The following is a 17,945-nucleotide window of genomic DNA, read 5'->3' on the forward strand; positions in this document are numbered from 1 at the left end:
GAGAGATATTTCTATAACCCGACCGACTTGAACTAAGACTCCACGAATCAAGGCATATACGGAAGATGTCTTTCTTAGGTCGTTTTTTTCAGGTCAAACCATGCCCCGACCCACTCCACTGGGTTTAGCATTTTTTGATTTTATAAAGAATAATAATAACAATAATCCACGTCTAGAATATGTGTAATATTGTCTTAATTAAACGCTTCAATTATAATCCAATCACTATCCGTATTTAATAAAGTACAATTTTATAGAAAAATGTAATTAATTTGACACGTATAATAATGTATGGTTTAATAAAATAATTATTAATATAAAGTTTTAATTTGGATGGCGGTCGGTCCATGTGAAAATTATTTGTAACAACAGTGAGATAAGGCCACAAGATTCCTTTGTCACATGCTCTTACTTAGTGCTTTCTTGCATCCCTTCACGTAATCAAGATTCTTATAACATAAATATTTCCATAATTTTTTTTTTATAATATATACTATTTTTATCGTTTAAATTATTAATTTCAACAATGGTCGTTAATTATATTCTCACTATTTTTTTCTTAAATGATGTTATTATTTCTCTTCATCGACGAATTAAGCTATTTTCGTACAAATTTCATTTTAAAATCAAGAGTCCATAAACAACGATCTCTACGTGTATATATGGTTCTCTTTAGTCCGTTACAAATGATATCAAAACCTGATATCGAACGTTGGATCCTAAGAGGTGGATTGTGAGATCGAACGAAACATTTATTATAATGATGTGGAAACCTCTCCCTAATAAATGCGTTTTAAAACCGTGAAGTTGACAGCGATAAATAGCGGTTAAAAACGGACAATATGTTGGAAAAAATCATGTTTATTTATCGAATTAGACCACATCTATAATAATTATAATATTTTTTAAAATAAATTCACGAGACGGATAGAAACAGTATTAATTTGCATGCTTTAATTTTTAATTATTTTTTTCGAATATATTTCGTGAAATATAATTAAATGATATATTTTTAATTTTGTAAAATTGAGTATTTTTTTAGTTTATAGGAAAAAAAAACTTTATTTTATAATAATAATTTTATATTATAAGAAAATAAAGAGAAATTAAATCCGTTTCTATTATTTAGAGAAGACAACAATAAAGTTGACCCATGCATTATCTTATAAAGTTTGGACATATCACATTTTGTGTTTGTTTCTATATACTTCAATAATCATGCATATATCTTTTAATATATGATAGACAATGCTACCACATCTCTATCAATTTCCATATAATTATTAATTTTATTTTAATATTTTAATCAAATTAATATAATATCAAATTTTATTATATGGTTTGGAGTTCATTTTAAAACGTGGTCGTGCTGGCATTTCAAACACTGGAACGACGTCGTTTGCCGAAACTTTATTTAATATCATATTTATAAGGGGCGTACGGATCCGAGCTCAAAAAGAACCGGGGGACCGAACCGGTTTTGGGGACACTTGTCTGTGAAGGACCGCTAGATCTATGATATAAACAGTTCGGTGATTTCACCAGAAATTCGGTTACTTTTCAACATCGTTCACGTGGACACGTTGCGCGAAAACATGGCGAGTGGGTAGTACTTTCCAAACTGTGCGCGTGAATTATTGATAGTTCGGAATAAGAATTTAATATTCTGACGTGGCAGAGGGGATGGTCCTAGGGGGATGTGGTGGTCAAGCGCTTTAAAGGTGGCCGAGGTGTCAGACCAGCGAGGGGTGGGCCATGTACCGACAGACGTGACACGTAAGCAAGGTAAAAAAAGGAAAATAGTTTTTTTTTAGTTAGTTAGCGACGGTTTCTATGGGAATCGCAGAAGTTATTAGTACGATGAACTGGAGTTCGAGGCCCAAAAATGGTAAAAAAATAATAAATGAAGATTTTTATCCCAATAATTCAATTTTTATTCTTAAATTAATTGGTTTTTTAGTTAATAATATTATTTTTTTATTTATTGTTGAACTGTTTTAGCTTAATTAAATTATAAACAAATTTGCGGGTGAAAATAAATTTGTCTATTTTGACAAGCAACAAATATTTGAAAATTCAATGATAATAATTTTTTCAATTAATTGATTCAATTATTTATGCATTTAATGCATTTAAATAATCGTATAATTTTTTTTTAATAAAATTAAATACTTTGAAATTTATTAGCGGCAGCTAAAATAAACACATTCAAATAAATACCTCACAATGCCACTTTATTTATTTTATTTTATTTTTATTTTTATCTATTTAAAATATTAGACGAGAAAAAATAAATGGTAAAACATTAAATTTTTTTGAGAAATATAATAAATAAGCGGGAAAAATTTTAGAGTTTCATTAAAAATATTTGATAGTAATCAGCCAATTTTTATAAGAATAACGTAACATGAATTTATATAATAAAATAAGCAATAAACGATAGAAAAATTATAAATTATTAAGCGCATACAAACATAAATGAAATAAAACAATTAATAAAAGCGTTTAACTATGTAAAACATCAAATCTAACAATAGTACAAAACACTAAGACAACAAAATCTAATCACTCATGTTTGCTGTTACAAACCTTAAACTCAACAACAACCACGAAACAAAGTAAAAGAAGTACAGAACATCGTTCTACTTAAATTTCTCGTCTGTGTTATAATATCCATGAACTCGAGCTTGAACATCTTTTTTTCTTGTTTTGGTAGTTTTTTCTTAGTTTCAATCGTACGTTCCCTAAAATAACAGGTAAAGTGATGAATTCATTAAACATTATGCAGCAGCATCGAAACATCAGAGACACTGTTCATAACATTTCGGAATGTGATTTATGTAACTAAAAAGATGCCGCTAATTAAACATAATTCATGCATGTATTTAATACGTTACTGATTTATTTTAAAGTAATGAATCTTTTGTGGGCATGTATTTCCTTCCATTCATGTAATTTACATCTACCTTTAAATTTTAAATATTCACAATTTACCTTTTTTTTTATTTTTAAATTTTTAATTTTAAAATAATAATAATAAAAAAAACGTTTTCTTGAAGGCGGGGGAATAGTACCGGGACTGCACGAGAAAATAAAAGAAAAAGAAAAAGAAAAAGAAATTACAAAAGTTTATAAGGGCGAGTATAAAAGGAGATGCTCCAACCCAGTTTTGCTTCCCATTCAATTCGCTCTCTTTCCTTCCCTTTCCTTTTCCCATTTCATAACCACTCGCATTTAACGCTCTTACTCAACACATAGCCACTTCGAAAATTTGCAGAGAGAAACAAAGATCAACAATGGCGATTTCTCTCAGACTACACTTTTCGATGGCTTCTTCATTGCTCTTTCTTCTTCTCCACATCCTCTTCGTTCATTCAAGGTAAATCGCGTCGATTCTGTACGAGTTCTGAATATAATCTCATCGCCGTTGGCCGCCGGTGTCTCGTTTGAGTGATTTTGATTGTTCTCATTTTTTTATTTCTTCACATTGTTGATAGTTTTGCTGGAGATGAGAGATTGCAGAGATTCAATTCTTCATCAATGGCGGACTGGTCAGTATCGGAACCGAAGCGTTTTTTTTCTTGCTTTTCCGTGGGAGGGAGGGGAGAGAGATCTATTCTGATCGTCTAACGCGTGATTTAGACCGTCAGATGTATCAAACGGCTCAGAGAAAGGGATTTTTTAGATCTGATCTGGAAAATCTGAGCCGTTTGTTCATTTTACCCTCTGTATTAGTTACTTTCTTTGACTCTTCATTTGATCAATTTGCACTTCAACATTCCACCCAAATTTTGGACTTTTTGGTCAATGGCTATTTTCAATTCCACGTGTACAAGTTTTTCCCCAAATTTTTAATCAAATTCCTCAAGAAAAGGAGTGGGAAAAAAAAAAAAAAAAGCAGGAAAGCTGAAAATATGAAATATTAAATCATTGGAGCAGCCTTCCACCGGCCAGGAGCTTAAAATTATTATTAATTTTTTTATGTTTTATTTATATGATTAAATGTTCCAATTCATTTAAATATATTTTTTTAATTGAAATTTTCAGGAATGTTAAGAACGAGCATGCTGTTGATAATCCAGAGGAAATTGCATCATTGGTCGATTCGTAAGATTCCCGTCTCTTTCCTCATTTATTTATGATCCCAAATGAAAAATTAATTATAATATATAGTGGAATTTAATAATAATAGAAAATGATTTATAAGTATTTATTATTGGTTTCATTATTTAGTTTTGGGTAGGATTTTATTAGTATTGAAAGTTATAATATGATTCGTGGGGGCCCAACCATCACGTTCTTTGCTACTGAAATTTCAATCTCTTTCACATATGCCCATGTGGCCAGATCCACCTGTCACGCTCATAATTTAATTCTTGTCTCTTCCCTTATCCAAAATTTGCAAAATAGATTTTTATTAACAGGGTAATATTGTCGGTCACATCGTACCCACATTTCCAATAATAGATTCTAACTCGAACATAATTCACTTAAATTTCTTATAAAATTTGGGATTTATCGAAAAAAATCATAAGGATATTTTGAATCTGGTTTTTTGATAATGGGTTGAATTTATTGTGGCAAATCATGCAGGCGGCAGAAGTATAGTAATGAGTAAATGAAACTACATTTTTCATTTAAAACACCCACACCGACAGACCAAATTTTTGCTCTGTTTCATCTTTTGCATTCAATTTTCGCAGCAAAATTGACAGCTTTTTTTTTGCAATAAATGACCCCAGTTTCCCGTAAGATCTGTATCCACCACCCATTGAATTATGTTGATGTGTAATGCTTGTGTGTTTACTAGTTAATCTTTAAGCTATATTTATGTTGGTGAAGTTTAATGATTATTAATTCATATGGGGTTCACAGATAAAGATTTAAGTTCATAGAAATAGTTGATGTAGTTATTGATTTATTAGCATTTGGAAATTTCTCAGGAGCATTCGCAACAGCACAGAGAGGAGGAATTTAGGGTTCTTCTCTTGTGGAACAGGAAACCCAATTGATGATTGTTGGCGATGCGACCCACGTTGGCAACTTCGCCGCAAGCACCTAGCAAATTGCGGCATTGGGTTCGGTCGCAACGCTGTCGGTGGCCGCGATGGGAGATATTATGTCGTTTCAGATCCTGGCGATGACGATCCTGTCAATCCCAGACCAGGAACCCTTCGCCATGCCGTGATTCAAGACAGGCCATTGTGGATTGTGTTCAAAAGAGATATGGTCATCACTCTAAAGCAAGAACTCATCATGAACAGCTTCAAAACAATCGATGGCCGTGGTGCTAATGTCCACATTGCTTATGGCGCTTGCATTACAATCCAATTCGTAACCAATGTCATTATTCATGGTCTGCATATTCATGACTGCAAGCCAACGGGTAACGCCATGGTTCGAAGCTCCCCTAGTCATTATGGATGGAGGACAATGGCGGATGGGGATGGGGTTTCTATTTTTGGGTCGAGTCATATTTGGATTGACCATAACTCTCTTTCTAGCTGTGCTGATGGGCTCATCGACGCTGTGATGGGATCAACTGCCATTACCATTTCTAACAATTACTTCACCCACCACAATGAGGTAAAGATTCTCCTCTTATCCGATGATCCAATGAACTTGGTTTGGGATTAACTGAGAATGTTGCATAACAGGTGATACTTTTGGGACACAGTGACTCATATGTAAGAGACAAGCAAATGCAAGTGACCATTGCTTATAACCATTTTGGTGAAGGTCTCATCCAAAGAATGCCAAGGTAGTGTCATTGCTCATTTATTAGATACGCAAAAAATGAAGGATGAGTACTCACGGAAAGCTGGAAAATTTCACTATTCATTCTGAATCCAAAGCTGAAAAAAATTAACTGTTTGGACCCAATCATTTAATGTTGCAGGTGTAGACATGGGTATTTCCATGTAGTAAACAATGACTACACTCATTGGGTAATGTATGCCATCGGTGGAAGTGCTGATCCCACCATTAATAGCCAAGGCAATAGATATCTTGCCCCCGCCAACCCTTTTGCCAAAGAGGTATCATTCCTCTCTCTAGATCTCAAACCTGTTTGAAACAGTAAAGAAATACAAATCAATAAAATGGTTATAACTCATAAGCAATGCCTGATTAGTTCTAATGGCTAATGTATGAAGGTCACTAAGAGAGTTGATACGTGGAATGGTGAATGGAAGCACTGGAATTGGAGATCAGAGGGAGATCTTTTGCTAAATGGAGCCTATTTCACTCCATCAGGAGCTGGTGCAGCAGCCAGTTATGCAAGAGCTTCAAGCTTAGGAGCCAAATCCTCTTCCTTGGTGGGCACCATTACTTCATCTGCAGGTGCCCTTTCTTGTCGCAGGGGATACCGTTGTTAATTTCAAGTCACAGTTAAAGTAAGATATATAAAAAACGAAGAAGAAGAAAGAATCTAAACACTTAAAAGGAAGAAAAAGAAAATTTACTCATTTTTTCTTCCCTATTATTGTTGTAGTTATAGCATTATCTCAATGAGTTTGAGCCATCCCTTCTGTTTACAACCGCCCCACCACCACCACCACCACCGCCACCGCCACCTTGTACTTGTCCCAATCAAGAATTGGAAACTGTACATTTTTCTTCGGTTACATGTTAATGCCAAATGTTGTAATATCCATATCATTCTATCTTCTCTCATTGGTTCTATAACCTGAATCAGGAAATGTTATGAGCTAAAGTGATAGACTTGTCCTTACTCCACATCAAGAACCTTTCTCAAAGCAAACTTTTAAAAAACTCAACAAAAAACAGCATAAAATCTTCAAACTAAACCTGAAATGAAGATTTTCCCTCAATAATTCATGAATAGATGATAAAAGCTGTATTATGGACACATAGTGTTAGAGAGGGCCTATAGTGTCATGTGTCCGTTTCTTATACCTACAAAACAAAGCCATTCTTCTTGCCAACTAGTTTGTTTAAACCACCCATGTTGCAATTATGAGCTTTACTTGAGCTGTCATTTTTTGCCCATGTGAACTTAGAAGAGGCACTGAACTATAGCTGTACCATGGCCTCATCATTCTGTATAATGAATGAAAGGAAAGGAATCAGGAAGATAAGATATTTTGCAACCTAATAAGTTGTGTAAGTTATCTAATCATCACCTTTAAATACTTTATAATCCATTACAGGACAAAGTAGCTTGGAATAATATTAATATATGCAATAGATGGCATATTTTCTTCTCTAGGAGTGCAAGTTTAGTTCTTGGATGGTGTATATAGGAAGTCTAAGATTGAGAGCCTCAAAGTAAGGCTTCACATGAGCTACAGAAACACAACTACTTGTTAAGCTTTATTACAAGGGAGATTCTGTCTTGCAACTATGATTGAGCCTTTACTCAAATATGCCAATGACATTGATTGGGAAAGATAACTTACAAGCTCACATGCCTTCTAGAGGGCTGTGTCCACACTGAGCAACTCCTAACTCGCCTCTTGTACCTATTTTGTCTTAATGCTAGTGGCATTACAGAAGAGGGTCCCTCGTCCCTACTTCATGCAAAACTTCAGTGTGAGATCCCACATCGATTGGAGAGGGGAACAAGTGCCAGCGAGGACGCTGGTTGGGGTGGATTGTGAGATCCACATCGATTGGAAAGGGGAACGAAGCATTCTTTATAAGGGTGTAGAAACCTCTCTCTAACAGACGAGTTTTAGAAACCTTGAGGGGAAGCCTGAAAGGGAAAGACCGAAAAGGACAATATCTACTAGCAGTGGGTTTGGGGTGTTACACTCAGATTCTTGCCTATGGACACAGTTATGATATAGAGCTAACTCGTACTTCAAATAACAAGGCTACAACTACGGCAAAAGAACCTTCTTTGGAACAGATTTACAACAAGGGATAGCTTCATCATGAATCAAAGATGCATAGGAACAGCACATATAGACTTCAGAAACTGTATTGAAGATAAATCTAAATCTTCAGTAAGCATATCATTGGATAGAGTTCAAACATCTAAATAGTTACAAACATTTGATATCTGGATCATTGCCTCAGCAGATACAATTGGCCATGGTGCATGACCCAGAAAACTATAGCTTTGCATCTTAATCATACAGAGGGCAGTGCATTCGATATACTCGTACACCTCAAATTCATGGTATTTACAACCTTCAGTAGAATAAAATACCAGCACATAACTACTCTTGCACGGTCAAGCGACCTCAAAAATGTATACAGCCTACAAAGCTGAAAATCGTTTCGATTTTGAAGTAATTTATGGGGAATGGCTTACCGCAAGTAACACTATTTGTACTTCTCCATTATTTTTCTGGCTTCTTCAAGAGTCTCCTCTGTGGAGGCTGTGGAGGAGGCAGAGCCTCCACCTCCCCTTGGCCCTTCATCTTTATTCAAAGCTATAAAGATGAAATAAATTGCTCCCACCATAGCCTGCATCCATACAAGTCTTTGTTCAGTAAGCTTGTGCTAGATATCGTCCAATACAATAGTTATAGAACAAGTGGACCGTGAGGATGTAATATACCAGCACAAATGCGGCTGTAGATAGGACTGACTTGAGCAAAAAGAGTCCAATAGATAATGCAGCTATTGCAACAGATATCCTTGCTACTGGCCTTGGTACAGAGCCCTGAAAACAAGGCCACAAACACACAATTAGATCCTTTTCTTCTTGGCGTTGAAAACCCATCCCCATTTGATATTGAATGAACTCAAAGTTTAGTTCTAAAAGGGGAAGATTTTAGAGGAACTCACAGGCACCAGCTCTGTTCCTGCCTCAATCCCATCCTTTCCAACCTTCCAAACTGTCTGAAAAACTGTTCATATAATTTGCCAAGAAAATTAAGACTTCACCATGTCATTGTAAAGCAAAACAATGAGGTACAAAAATTAATGGTCCTAGTCTACCGTTAACAGATATTGACTGTTTTGATCCGTTACGTATTGCCGTCAGCCTCATGGTTTTAAAACGCGTCTACTAGGGAGAGGTTTCCACACTCTTAATAGGAATGTTTGTTCCCCTCTCCAACCGATGTGGAATCTCACAATCCACCCTCCTTGGAGGCCAAGCGTCCTTGCTGGCACACTATCCGGTGACTGGCTCTGATACCAATTTGTAACAGTCTAATCCCACCATTAGTAGATATTGTCCGTTTTGGTCCATTACATATTGCCGTCAGCCTCACGGGTTTAAAATGTGTCTAGTAGAGAGAGGTTTCCACACCCTTAATAGGAATGTTTCGTTCCCCTCTACAACTAATGTGGAATCTCACAATCCACCCTCCTTGGGGGCCAACGTCCTTGCTGGCATACCGCCCAGTGACTGACTCTGATACCATTTATAACAGCCTAAGCCCACCACTAGCAATTATTGTCTGCATTGACCCATTACGTATCACTGTCAGCCTCACGATTTTAAAACACGTCTACTAGGGAGAGGTTTCTACACCCTTATACGATTTTAAAAACGTTTCTTTCCCCTCTCCAACCAACGTGGGATCTCAAAGAATTTTTCTTTCAAGTTCAGATCCTTTAGGTAGCAACTCAACCACTTCATTTCCAGCTCGCTTAACCAGTTAACAAAATGATTACCAAATATGTTTGGGTTTCTTTTTTCAATAATCAAAGATGAAATTAGAAACACTAACCAAACAAAGCTTGTTAAATCATGTCCATATGACCTCTAAATTACTCTAAATTATCAAATTACAGATTTGAATTCTAAATATTCAGATGTATAAAACCATAAACTAACCTCTCAAGAAATTGTTCTGCGCAGCATATACAACAGGGAAAGAATCAGAGCCTCGAGTTCTAAGCTTCCCAATTCGTGAATTCCAGAGGAAAGGTTGTTTTCGGAGCTTCAACGAATTCAAAGGAAGAAACTGCGAATGGGCGAAAATGGTTGGGTTTCTATGGCGTTCTAATGGGTGCGATGAAATTGAAGGTAAATTGTGAAATAGACACGAAGAAGCCATTTGAATAAATCAGATACACTGAATCGATGGCGAAATTGGAGAGATGAACGAAGCAGGTGAGGCTTCGCGCGATGGACAAAGAACAACACGAATTTTCTCAGCCTCATAAAGGAAGATAGGGCCCACGCCGACGCCATGTTTGGGTTTTGGAGGCGTTTTTTGGGCCTCATCTTTGAAGGGCTGAGCCCAAATAACTTGAGAGTTAATACTCTCATGAGGTTCATGCCACTCATGATTTGAATCACGATGGATGGTATGTCACAGCAATAACTCAATCGGCTTGCTCATTCAATTTCCTCCAACAGTTCACCGTCTCCTTTTGTTCTTTAAAAAGCCACCAATTAGATCAATTTTCCGTAAGGTGGCATTGAAAATGGCGAATGAGCTGATTTTGGTTATGGCTATGGCTATGGTTATGGTTGCATTTGCAGGCTGTGTTACTGCAAGAACTGCCCCAAATGATGGGGCGAAAAGCGTCAGTGACCAAAAAAACTTCGTCAACTATGGTGGGGTTGGTGGCTTTTCTGGCATTGGTGACAGTGGACTCCCCTTTGGAGGGGCTGGGGGCGTTGTCGGGTTCGGCGGTGGCAGTGGCATTGGCGGTGGCATTGGTGGACTCGGAGGGGGTGGTGGTTTAGGTGGGCTGGGCGGTGGCATTGGCGGACATGGAGGAGGTGGTGGCTTAGGCGGGCTCGGTGGTGGCATTGGTGGATACGGTGGGGGTGGTGGCTTAGGCGGGCTCGGCGGTGGCATTGGTGGATATGGTGGGGGCGGTATCGGAATTGGAGTTGGCGGAAGATTTGTTAAGATCCCTTAAGTAAACTTAGAGTTTTATAAACTTAGCGTGTTTAAATGTACTTGGTAATGTTTGGAGTCCTTTTTAAGTGGTGATTAGAGATTTAAATCTACGATCTTTTCATCGAGTTCGTTTAGTATTAGAAGAAAAACAATAACACGAAAGTGTTTGTTTCGTCATCTTATATACTATTTTATTAGTCAAGGATGTGTGAAGCATATTTGGTGATACCCTTTTAGGAATTTTGTTACAATTTTATTAAATTCCTATTTTGCCCTTTCGTGTTTCTTGATGGGACACAACTCTTCGAGTTGAGGCGCTCGTTCAGAGAAGTTCGTACAATAAAAATGGTTTCTAAACCCTTAGGATTTGATCCCTTTAAGTTTAACTATCCAATAACATACAAAATATATTTAAAAATTAAAAATTTAAATTAAATAGGCATAATTTTTAATAGTTAATGTTCATATTATCTATTTCATAACTCTTTAATAACACGTTATATGTTGACAAAATAAAATAAAAAAAAAAAAAACCGTTCTTGATTATAATTAATTATATTTAAGTTTATTAAATATATATGGAGTTATTAATGGTGAAAATAGCTAATGGTTTCTTCATCTCTACAATATAAATAAGAAAATTGAGTTCATAAAGTTACTCAAAAAGTAGTAGAAATGGCAACTATCAGATCTTGTTTGGCTTTACTTTTGGTGTTGGCGTTCGTAATGTCTGAATCGTGCTTTGCATATCGCTTTGATGCTTGGAGGATACGAGTATTTAACGACATGAGCCATGGAGAAACGTTGAAGATTCATTGCAAATCTAAAGACGACGATTTGGGGCGACAAACACTTAAAGTTGGAAACAACATCAAATGGGAATTTCGAGAGAATGTATGGTTGACCACATTGTTTTGGTGCAACATATACAGCCCACATGGTCATGCTGCTTTAGAAGTATTCAATTCTCGTGATCCTGTACTATACTTTCGGTGCCACGGGTTTGTGTGCATTTGGTCGATAAGGGATGATGGAATCTATGTGAGAAATAGTTCTCAGAATAACAACTATGAGTTGATAGCTAAATGGGAGCGTGGTCGGTAGAATTTTCTTCGAACTATTTAAAAAAAAATATATAAATAATTACTGCTTGAGTTTATGTCATTCATAGCATAGCTCAATCCGTCAACAATAAATAAAATTTTACTTTTGTAGAAATGGTGGTTGACAAGTCTTATAATGAATGGTTCATTTCTCGTTCTTCTCTACCATTTGTAACAATCTAAGCCTACCCTGTGAGTTTGGGCTATTAAAAGTTTTGGTTCTTACAAATGATATTAAAGTCAGACACAGACGATGTATTAGCGAGGACAAAACATTTCTTATAAGGATATAAAAACCTTTATTTAAACAATGGTTTTAAAACCGTGAGGCTGACGTAATACCTAACATGTGTCAAAACAGACTATCTGCTAGTGATGTGTTTGAGCTATTATAGACGTTCTTCTATTTTTACGTGTTAAAATATGTGGGGTGTAAGGCTTGAACCTTCGGCTACACCTTTTAAATTTTGATTTTGTTTTGATTGTCTCATTCATGTCTATTTTTTTCGAGTTTAATGTGAATAAAAAATGAAAAATATCACTAAAAGAACCATTTATAACTCTGTCTTAATGTGCTCGACTGTGCAAATTAAGGAGAAAATATAAAACATGTAAGAGTCTAATTTGTGTTTTCCTTTATTGTTTAATGAAAAATAACTGTTTTTCATCTCCATAAAAATAGTAAATTAAAAAGAATTTAGTCTTTTTGCATGGATATTAACCTTAAATTACCTTCCTGAACAGAATTAAGAGCTTGTTAGACACTAATTTTTTTTTTTTTTAGCTATATAATGAACCAAAACCCAAATGGTTAAGCATCAACAAAAGAACCTCGAGTATCTAAAGAAAAAATGAAGCCTCTAATCCGCTTTTGTTTTATCTTATTGTTTGCTCTGGAATCGAGCATTATTATTAACATATGTTTTGCAGGATCCAAGATACAAACTGCAGAGAGCAAATGGCAAAAGGTTGGAAGCAGATGGAAAGTGACTATTTACAATTTTCAAACAAACTCAGTTTTGAATGTTCATTGCAAGTCAAAAGACGATGATTTGGGTGCACGCGTTTTGGAGAAGAAAGCCAATTTCGACTGGAGCTTCAAAATGAACTTTTGGCGAACGACTTTATTTTGGTGCAACTTTAATGGTGCGAATGGACACGCTTCCTTTGATGTTTTTTGGCCGGAGAAAAGCTCTTGGCTTTCTGAACGATGTGACTATAAAAACTGCATTTGGGGAGCTTTTGATAGTGGACTTTACTTGCATAATATTCCTCTCCAGAAGTATGAATTGATACACCATTGGAAAAAATGAAGTAAAATCTCCGTTCCTCATTTTTCTCCCACAAAATCACATTTTTCTTTCCTTTTATGTTTGCTTGCTTACACCGGTAGCAATTCAATAGAGTTGTTGCGTGTCTTTGTAGACCTAAGATGTTGTATTTTTTTAAGTTTAATAAAAAGTGGGAGGAACCTTTTGAGATTTTAGAGTTCTTTTGATAATTTGGCTGGGTTTCAAGTTTCTACTCGTAACGACCCATGTCCGAGATTCGGAATTTGGATTTGGCACTTAATGGTCCTAGCATTTCTACGACGATATGGTCATGTTACTTACTTATCGCTTTTAAGAGTGAAAATTATCTCCACATACCAACATGAGTCATTCCAGCATGTCTTTTTCTCACTCACATGTTTGCTACAAACATTCTCAACAGATCTCCCAACATAAAATTGCTCAAAACAAAACACATTTAATCTCGAAGTTCTTGTGATTAAACCACCAAAAAGAAAAGTGCACCTTGCTGGTATAGGTAGTAAGTGTCAATTATTTTTAAGCCCTTCTTAGTCATCTACACTATGGATCACTTTCATTTGGATGTAATCTTGGTCTGTTCATATACTCTTTTTTACTCGGGTATCACTCAACTCAAAACCCTTTTATTATTGAGGAATATTTGTAGTTTTAAATCGGAAATGGTAACAATTTAGGACGAAAAGAAAATATGTATAATTATTAGAACCGGGAAGGTTAGGATCATAAAACGGATATATGCAAAGATCTTAGGTCAATTTTCCTTAAAAAAAAAAAAATGATTGCAACTTCGCACAACATTTTTTTCCATAAAAAATATTGTTAAAGATTACATGTGATGCTAAAAAAAAAAACATGTTCTGTCCCAAAAATGTCATCTTATGCTCACAATCTCTTGCAATAATTTCAAATTTGTTTGGGAATTAGCGACATTTCAAACTGTATTAAAGGAGGATTATTATTATCATGCTCGAATACAGAGTTAAAGTAGGATGCTACGGTGTTGGAAAATTTAAAACATGCTCACAAAGTATTATTCTTCCAATAAATAAATTAATCGAGAAAATATTAACATTGATATTGAAAACTCTCAAATTTTGTTTTCAACCATTCATGAGTAGTTACTCATTCTATCATTTATAATTTCGTTAATCATACTAAGACATCTAAACATACAATCTCATGCTCAGACTAAAACATAGGTTTGTCGAACAATTTTATTATATCGATTTAATTCGATAAAAAAAAGAGAGTTTAATTCATGGTTCAATGTCCTAAACATGTTTATCTTAACCGCTTAATCTTAGCATTTCGGCAATAAGAATTGATATTTATAATTATGCAATACATATAGATACCAACCTCAAAACATTCACGGTATTTAGTCTTTTGCATGAATATTAACCTTAAATTACCTTCTCGAGTAAGATTAAGAGCTTGTTCGACACCAAGTCTTTTTGGCTATATAATGAACCAAAACCCAAATGGTTAAGCATTAACAAAAGAGTCTCGAGTATCTACAGAAAAAATGAAGCCTCTAATCCGTTTATGTTATATCTTATTGTTTGCTTTGGAATCAAGCATTATTATTGATGCATGTTTTGCAGGAACCAAGATACAAGGGGTAGGGAGCAAATGGCAAGATGTAGGGAGCGAATGGAAAGTGACTATTTACAATTATCAAAGGAACTCGGTTTTAAATGTTCATTGCAAGTCAAAAGACGACGATTTGGGCGCGCGCGTTTTGGAGAAGGAAGCCCACTTCGACTGGAGTTTCAAAATAAACTTTTGGCAAACGACTTTGTTTTGGTGCAACTTTAATAGTGTGAACGGACATAATTCATTTGAGGTTTTTTGGCTTTCTGAACGATGTGACTATTCGAATTGCATTTGGGCAGTTTTTTATGATGAATTTTACTTGAAAAATGTTCCTTTCAAGAAGTTTGAATTGGTACACCTTTGAAAAAAATGAAGTAAAATCTCTGTCTCATTTTGCTCGGTGTAACAATTCAATAGAGTTGTGCGGGTCCTTGTAGACCTAAGATGTTGTATTTTTTAAGTCTAATGAAAGTACGAAGAATCTTTTGGAATTTTAAAGTTCTTTTGATGCTGATAATTTTGTTGGGTTTCAAGTTTCTACTTGCAACGATCCATATCCAAGATTCGAAATCTGGATTTGGCACTTAATTCTCGCTTTCCAAGAGTGAAAACTATCTCCACAGACCAACTCGAGTTTGGACTATTATAGATCTTCTTCTATTTTTGCGTGTTAAATTATGTGGGTCGTAAGGTTTTAACCTTCGGCTACACCTTTTAAATTTTGATTTTGTTTTGGTTGTCTCATTCTTTTTAATCATGTCTATATTTCTTCGAGTTTAATGTGATAAAAAATGTAAGGAGTCTAATTTGTGTTTTTCTTTATTGTTTAATGAAAAATAAATGTTTTTCCATCTTTATAAAAATAGCAAATTAAAAAGAATTTAGTTTATATTAACCTTAAATTACTTTCCCAAACCGGATTAAGAGTTGGTTAGACACTAAGTTTTTGTTGACTATATAATGAACCAAAACCCAAATAATTAAGCATCAACAAAAGAGCCTTTGATATCTAAAGAATAAAATGAAGCCTCTAACCCGCTTTTGTTTTATTTTATTGTTTGCTTTGGAATCCAGCATTATTATTAACACATGTTTTGCAGGATCCAAGATACCAGTCGTAGAGAGTAAACGGCAAAAGGCAGGAAGCAGATGGAAAGTGACTATTTACAATTTTCAAACAAACTCAGATTTAAATGTTCATTGCAAGTCAAAAGACGATGATTTGGGTGAACGAGTTTTGGAGAAGAAGGCCAATTTCGACTGGAGTTTCAAAATGAACATTTGGCAAACGACTTTATTTTGGTGCAACTTTAATGGTGTGAATGGACACGCTTCATTTGACGTTTTTTGGCCGGAGGAAAGCTCTTGGCTTTCTGAACGATGTGATTATAAAAACTGCATTTGGGGAGCTTTTGATAGTGGACTTTACTTGCATAATATTCCTCGCCAGAAGTATGAATTGGTACACCATTGGAAAAAATGAAGTAAAATCTCTGTCGCTCATTTTGCTCTCACAAAACCACATTTTTCTTTTCTTTTATGTTTGATTGCTTACCCAGGTAGCAATTCAATAGAGTTGCTACGTGTCTTTATAGACCTAAGATGATGTATTTTTTAAGTCTAATGAAAGTGGGAGAAACTTTTTGGGATTTTAGAGTTCTTTTGATAATTTGGTTGGGTTTCAAGTTTCTACTCTTAACGACCCATGTCCAAGATTCGAAATTTGGATTTGGTACTTAATGGTCCTAACATTTCTATGACGATATGTTCATGTTACTTACTCATCGCTTTTAAGACTGAAAATTATCTCCACATACCAACGTGAGTCATTCTAGTATGTCTTTTCCTTACATGTTTGCTACAAACATTCACAAGATATCTCCCAACATAAAATTGGTCCAAACAAAACACATTTAGTCTTGAAGTTCTTATGATTAAGCCATAAAAAAGAAAAGTGCACTTTACTGATATAGGTAGAAAGTGTCAATTATTTTTAAGCCCTTCTTAGTCATCTATACTCGATCACTTTCATTTGGATGTAATCTTGGTCTGTTCATATACTCTTTTTTACTCAGGTATCACTCTACTCAAAACCCTTTTATTATTGAGGAATATTTGTAGTTTTAAACCATAAATGGTAACAATTTAAGACGAAAAGAAAATATGTATAATTATTAAAAATGAAAAGGTTAGGATCCTAAAAAGGATATATGCAAAGATCTGAGGTCAATTTTTCTTAAAAAAAAAAAAAATGATGGTCAATTCCAACTTTCTAATCTAAAGCCAACCTACTTGCCCAACATTTTTTCCATAAAATGTTCTGCCAAAAAAAAAAAAAAAACACCTTCTGTCCCAAGATATGTCATCTTATGCTTGTTGTCTTGAGCTTAATTTCTGATTCTTTAAGCGCGAAATAAGATTAAAATCAAGGTTAGACCTCTATTAATCATTTGAGTTCTCAATTATATGAAAACTTTTAATATAAAAATGAGTACATCCGAATAAAATATTAAAGTTGGTATCGAAGAATAAAATATAGACGTCAACCTGAATAACAACTTTATTTTATTTTTCGATAACAATTTTAATATTTTATTCAGATGTCAATATTTTATTCAAATATAAAGCATAAAAATAATTTTATTTGAGTATTTTATACTTATTCACGCTACTACTATCTTACAAATGAAATATGAGCTACATAGTAGAGGTCGATGAGTACGCAAGATGTGGGTCAAAAGGAGTCGAGATAAATCCAAGCCATTATTTAAACTCTTTTATATTTTTTGTAATAACATATTTTGAATTACTATAATGTAAATAATGTCAATTTTAATTGAAATGTAGATTGAAACATTTTTCTTGAATACACTATTTGAAATGAATTAATATTGAATACTCGATTTAAACTTTTTTCTACCATATAATGTTTATTTGTTTTTCTAGCATTTAATGTGAAGAAAAAAAGGATAAATATCGTTAAAAAACCATTTATAACTCTACCTTAATGTGCTGAGTATGCTAATTAACGAGAAAATATAGAAAATGCAACCGTCTTTATTATTTAATGAATAATAATTGTTTTTCCATCTTCATACAAAATAGTAAATTAAAAAAATTGATATTTATAATTATGTAACACATATAGATAT

General features: G+C 34.6%; 4 protein-coding genes across 7 annotated transcripts; 3 read left to right on the forward strand and 1 right to left on the reverse strand.

The window, feature by feature from the left end:
- Positions 1 to 3,158: 3,158 nt before the first annotated feature.
- Positions 3,159 to 6,653, forward strand: LOC111437403 (probable pectate lyase 8). Its single transcript, XM_023075365.1, has 7 exons — positions 3,159 to 3,379; positions 3,498 to 3,551; positions 4,048 to 4,107; positions 4,944 to 5,586; positions 5,658 to 5,761; positions 5,900 to 6,038; positions 6,156 to 6,653. Exons 1-7 carry the CDS (start codon positions 3,297 to 3,299, stop codon positions 6,375 to 6,377), a joined length of 1,305 nt encoding a protein of 434 aa, XP_022931133.1. The 5' UTR covers positions 3,159 to 3,296; the 3' UTR covers positions 6,378 to 6,653.
- Positions 5,812 to 10,074, reverse strand: LOC111437405. 4 transcript variants are annotated; one of them, XM_023075369.1, is made up of 5 exons: positions 9,761 to 10,074; positions 8,761 to 8,822; positions 8,531 to 8,635; positions 8,282 to 8,436; positions 5,812 to 6,066 (listed from the first exon to the last, which is right to left on the reverse strand). In XM_023075369.1, the coding sequence occupies exons 1-4, from the start codon at positions 9,981 to 9,983 to the stop codon at positions 8,293 to 8,295; spliced, it is 534 nt and encodes a 177-aa protein (XP_022931137.1). In that variant the 5' UTR covers positions 9,984 to 10,074; the 3' UTR covers positions 5,812 to 6,066; positions 8,282 to 8,292. The 4 variants fall into 4 exon arrangements, with proteins under 4 accessions (XP_022931137.1, XP_022931138.1, XP_022931136.1 ...); XM_023075370.1 differs by lacking the exon at positions 5,812 to 6,066 and adding an exon at positions 6,616 to 6,688; XM_023075368.1 differs by lacking the exon at positions 5,812 to 6,066 and adding an exon at positions 6,749 to 7,062.
- A 102-nt stretch (positions 10,075 to 10,176) lies between these two features.
- On the forward strand, positions 10,177 to 11,056 carry LOC111437404 (acanthoscurrin-2-like). Its single transcript, XM_023075366.1, has one exon. The coding sequence runs from the start codon at positions 10,234 to 10,236 to the stop codon at positions 10,798 to 10,800; it is 567 nt and encodes a 188-aa protein (XP_022931134.1). The 5' UTR covers positions 10,177 to 10,233; the 3' UTR covers positions 10,801 to 11,056.
- A 400-nt stretch (positions 11,057 to 11,456) lies between these two features.
- LOC111437333 (S-protein homolog 1-like) lies at positions 11,457 to 11,885 on the forward strand. The gene has a single exon (XM_023075238.1). The coding sequence runs from the start codon at positions 11,457 to 11,459 to the stop codon at positions 11,883 to 11,885; it is 429 nt and encodes a 142-aa protein (XP_022931006.1).
- The last annotated feature ends 6,060 nt before the right edge of the window (positions 11,886 to 17,945 follow it).

The sequence above is a fragment of the Cucurbita moschata genome, unplaced genomic scaffold (assembly GCF_002738365.1).
Source record: "Cucurbita moschata cultivar Rifu unplaced genomic scaffold, Cmos_1.0 Cmo_Scf00063, whole genome shotgun sequence".
NCBI classification, from domain to species: Eukaryota; Viridiplantae; Streptophyta; class Magnoliopsida; order Cucurbitales; family Cucurbitaceae; genus Cucurbita; species Cucurbita moschata.